We start from the raw sequence: 5,200 nt of genomic DNA, 5'->3' as shown, positions 1-5,200 counted from the left end.
GGATCAATAAAGAGTTTCTTGAATTTACTGTAAAGGCCAAACCCTCAATTTGCCTTCGATTCAATGTGACCGATTTTTAATATTAGTAATTTTAGGCTTAATATCAGCTGATGCTCTTTTTATACCCTCCACCTTGAAAGAAGTTTATATTAACTATGTCATTCCGTTAGTTTAACGGTGTCCCTCTGTTTGTCAACAACAGGCGACAATTGTTGGTATCGAAAATGAGATATATCAGTCAACGTTTTCGTATAGCCCCATATAACGGTACCCACCGATATTCCGCATTTTCATTTTTGCCAAATTTTTTACACGGATTTGTCTAAAAATTGGTATTTGTAGGTCATAATGAGCTGCAGCTCCAGTGGCGGTATATTTTGTGTATAAGTCAATGTTTCGTATAGCATCCATATAACGGTACTCACCGATATTGCACATTTTATTAATTTTTGAAACATTTTCCCACGGATTTGTCTAAAAATTGGTATTTGTAGGTCATAATGGCTTCTAGCTCCTGTGGCGGAAGATTGTATGTATATATCCACTTTTTTTTTAACGTTATCTTCCTGTATTCGGTATTTTAAAGACTTTTGCCACATTTTTCCACAGATTTTCAATTATAGTTCTACCCAATGGTGGAGGGTATTAAAAGTTCGGCCCGGCACCGAAAGATACGAAAATAATGATATTTTGTTATATCAATTATATGCCTTGTAATCAATCTAGATATCGGCTTTAGATTTCGCATAAAAACACGTACCTCGATTACGAATTCAATATATTTTAACAAAGAATCTGATTTTTAAAATATTAAAAGAAAGAAATAAAACAAACTCGTTTCCTATTCGAAAAAAAAATTAGTTGGGTGCCAGTATCTGTCTGTTTCTGTCTTTTTTCTCAAATTGTGACTTGTATCGACACGTGGATTCTAGTTAAAATATGTACCCAATATTCAAAAGCTAGTCACTTTTTATGCCCTCAGTCATACGGCTACAGAGGGTATATATCATTTGATACGACTAAAAACGTGCCTTATCGAAATATCGGTTTTAGACCCTATTTGGTCCAAACTTGGTACATCGTAATATTATTATCTTAAATTTGATATCGTGTTTTGAGATGGGCAATATGGGTTCACCCTTTTTGGTAACTCCCAGAACAAAAGGTCGAAATTAAAAATAAATAAAAATAAATAAATAAATGAAATAAATATTTTTGCTCCAACTTTGCAAATCCTAATATACCCATCAGTGCTATGTCAGGTGCGAATATGGATAATGTCGGTTCACTCCATAAAGTACCTCCACAAAGGGTCTAAATTTTGAATAAATAAAAAATAGCTCTTATAAGATATGTTGTAAGAGTCCGATTGTCTTCAAATTACACACATCACAATATTTTTATACCCTCCACCAAAAAAGGTATGGAGGGTATATTAAATTCGTCATTCCGTTTGTAACTCATCGAAATAATCATTTTAGACCCAACAAAGTATATATATTCTTGATCAGCGTAAAATTCTAAGACGATTTAGCCCTGTCCGTCCGTCAGTCCGTCTGTCCGTCTGTTGTAATCACGCTACAGTCTAAACGAATTAAGATAGGAAGCTAAAATTTTGCACAGATCTGTCTTTTGTCTGTGCGCAGGTCAAGTTCGAAGATGGGCTATATCGGTTCACGATATCGTATAGCCCCCATATAACGGTACCCCCAATATTCGCTATTTTGATGATTTTACCCACATTTTTCAACGGAATTGTCTGAAAATCCACAAAAGGAGTTCCTTGTGTGTACTTTATACCTCGGCAGAGAAATGTCCATACAGGTCCACGATATCGTATAGCCCCCATGTAACGGTACCCCCACGGTATTCGGTATTTTGATGATTTTTGCCACATTTTTCAATGGAATTGTCTGAAAATCCACACAAGGAGTTCCTTGTAGGTACTTTATACCTCGACAGAGAATTATCTATATAGGTCCACAATATCGTATAGCCCCCATGTAACGGTACCCCCGATATTCGGTATTTTGATGATTTTACCCCACATTTTCAACGGAATTGTCTGAAAATCCACACAAGGAGTTCCTTGTGGGTACTTTATACCTCGGCAGAGAATTATTTATATAGATCAACGATATTGTATAGCCCTCATAGAACGGTACCCCCCGATATTCGGTATTTTGATGTTTTTTAGCCATATTTTTCAACGGAATGGTCACAAAGGGTTCTTTGTGAGCACTTTACCCACCGACAGAGAATTCTCTATATAGGTTAACGATAACGTATAGCTCCCATATAACGGTACCCCACGATATTCGGTATTTCGATGATTTTAGCCACTTTTTCCAATCGTATTGTCTGAAAATCCACACACGGAGTTCCTTGTGAGTACTTTACACGCAGACATAGATTTGTCTTTATAGGTCCACAATATCGTATATCCCCCCATATATCGGTACCTTCCTATATTAGATATTTTAAAGATTTTTAAAGAATTTTTATTGGATTTTATTTTTTGAAAATTTTCTAATTCGTTCCAAATGGTGGAGGGTATTCAAAGTTCTGCCCGGCCGAACTTACTGCTTTTTTACTTGTTAACTTGTTAACTAGTTAAATTGTGCTAAGGCTAATTACAAAATAATACTGTGTGGGAAAGTATATCTAGAGCAGATGCGAAAATGGACACTGTCTCCTCATGCCCTCCGCTATCATCCAAATCGTTTTGCATGACCATCTCTAAAATTTAGCAATAGAAATTTAATCCAGTGAGATGGAAGAGTGACCAATAAAGTAAAAATTTTAACAAACCACCCTCTCAATACGAGATTGATTTTTCATTTGAAAGTAATATAACCGATCACTGCCGATGGGGAGTGCAATAGCGGCTAGAACCGCCAAAATGCCGAAAATTACAAAGGCATCGCCGCTTGGGGCTATAGCAAATGTGGAACCTGTTGTGGCGAGGAAGTAATCATAGAACTTCGAATGCCAAATGACAACTAATTACACATTTAACCTACAAAGATGTTAGCAAGTTTTTGGAGGAAGAAAAAAATACTGTTTGGTTCCGAGTTATGACTTAAACACTCAACATACAGGAAATGACAACGGTTTTAAATACTTCATATCCTAGGAACAATATCAGTGTAGGTCCCATCTGAAATATCCCTATCTTTTGTGATTTCAGACAAATAAACCTCCCAATCATAAGCCGATCAGGAATTATACACAAAATTTTAATTTTTTTATTATTTTAATTTTTATTTTAAAATTAGAAGTAGCAGCAGAATAAGAATACATGTCTTGAAGGGAAATATTGAAATATAAAAAATATTAGAATATTGGGCGAAAAAATCTTAAATTTAATTATGCCGGCATTGAACAACTTTCGCGATTTTTTAACTTCAATTTTTTAATCAAAGCCTCCAAACGTTTTTCATCGACCAATCCAATGAATTTGTCCACAATGACACCGTTATAGAAGGCCAATACAGCAGGCACTGCCTTAACATCGAATGTTTCGACCAAATCTCTGTTCTGTTCCACGTCCACTATGGCCAAATCAATGTGATTGGATTTTTCAGTCAAAGCATTTAGGAGTGGTGTTAGGGTATGGCATGGTTCACACCATTCGGCATGAAAGTCGACAATTACGGGATGACCACTATTGATGACCTGACGAAATTTTAAATTTTTTTAATTTTAATAATCTTGTAAATCTTGAAATTATTTATTTCAATCTTACCAGTTCATCAAACTCATCGTGATCATTGACCGCGTATCTCTTCCAAACAATGGGATTTTTGTAAAAATTCCTTTTGGCAGTGGTAAAAGCAGCTGGTCCCACCAATCGTAGATTTTGAACGATGGAAGATTTTACCAGAGAACTTAAAGTGGACACCAAGCTCGATTTTATAATTTGTATCATAATTAGACTGTTGCTTCAACTGCAAAATATAAAATTATTTAGTTTTTCTTTATACAGCCTAATGGCATACCACAACATACTTTCGATTTTCTTTGTTATTTCGGACACTTTACACTTTGCGACAAAATAATTCACTGATCCTCCTACTTCGGTGATTTATTGAAAACTGAATGTCACGTTCAAATTGAAACGGTATTTGAAGACAGCTGTTATTTTTAAAACGCAACGTATGTGCGTTGTTGTTGTAAGATATCCTACTACCTACCTGAATACCAAAGTAAACACACATTTTTCCAAGCAGCGTGTAGAAACCAATGTAGGGTAATTTCACTCTGATAGGACACACACACGCACACAAGAATCATAAACACTTCACACGTTTTTGTTTTCTCCACAAGGATTTAAAATAAACAAGAGGTACCCTACGCTGCCCTACCCTACTTAAACCTAACATAAAATGTGGAAAACAGCCAATCGCATTTAAAGGGAAATGCTAATTACATTCGGTTGCCAGTCAATGGCAAACAGATGGTATTCTGGAATAGTTTGGAAATTTTGTTTGTTTTGAAAAGAGCCGTTCACAGTGGGAAACGTAAACAAAAAACCAACAAACGATGTACAGTGGAGCATATTGTGTCCATCAAGATATGGGTTAAATAATTCTTACACCCCTACCATAGAAATGAAGGTGAATTAAATTTCTCATTCCCTTCGTAACACCACCAAAAATATTTATCGGACACCCATTATGTATATGCAGGATGAGATTAAACAAGTAAAAAAGCTATAAGTTCGGCCGAGCCGAACTTTTAATACCCTCCACCATTTGGTACAAATTTGGCAATTTCCAAAAATAAAATCCGTTAAAAATTCAGTTAAAACCTTAAAAAAACCGAATGCTTATATGACGACGTGGGTTTACAATGTAGCTAAAATCATCAAAATACCGAATATGGGGGGTACCGTTATATGGGGGCTATACGAAGACGTGGACCTGCACAGACAATTTTCTGGCATGGGCTGAAGTATCCATTACGAAATTCACATGCGAAATTTGAAACAATCCCGGTAAATAATGTCGCAAAAATCATCAAAATACCGAATATCGGGGGGTACGGTATATGCGGGCTATATGAAGACGTGACCTACATGGCTCATTTTTTGACTTAGGATGTAGTATCTATTACGAACTTCAAATACCAAATTTGAAACGATTCCGGTAAACAATGTCGCTAAAATCATCAAAATACCGAATATCGGGGGGTACCG

The 5,200-nt window shown here is 35.8% G+C and overlaps 1 protein-coding gene across 1 annotated transcript; it reads right to left on the bottom strand.

Annotated features, from left to right (window-relative positions):
* Positions 1 to 3,237: 3,237 nt before the first annotated feature.
* Positions 3,238 to 4,114, bottom strand: LOC101888500 (thioredoxin-like). The gene is made up of 3 exons (XM_005190142.4): positions 4,012 to 4,114; positions 3,749 to 3,950; positions 3,238 to 3,678 (listed from the first exon to the last, which is right to left on the bottom strand). The coding sequence occupies exons 2-3, from the start codon at positions 3,929 to 3,931 to the stop codon at positions 3,370 to 3,372; spliced, it is 492 nt and encodes a 163-aa protein (XP_005190199.1). The 5' UTR covers positions 3,932 to 3,950; positions 4,012 to 4,114; the 3' UTR covers positions 3,238 to 3,369.
* Positions 4,115 to 5,200: the final 1,086 nt, after the last annotated feature.

This window comes from Musca domestica, unplaced genomic scaffold, assembly GCF_030504385.1.
Source record: "Musca domestica strain aabys unplaced genomic scaffold, Musca_domestica.polishedcontigs.V.1.1 69, whole genome shotgun sequence".
Lineage (NCBI taxonomy): Eukaryota > Metazoa > Arthropoda > Insecta > Diptera > Muscidae > Musca > Musca domestica.
This window is presented reverse-complemented; position numbering and strand designations above follow the sequence as displayed.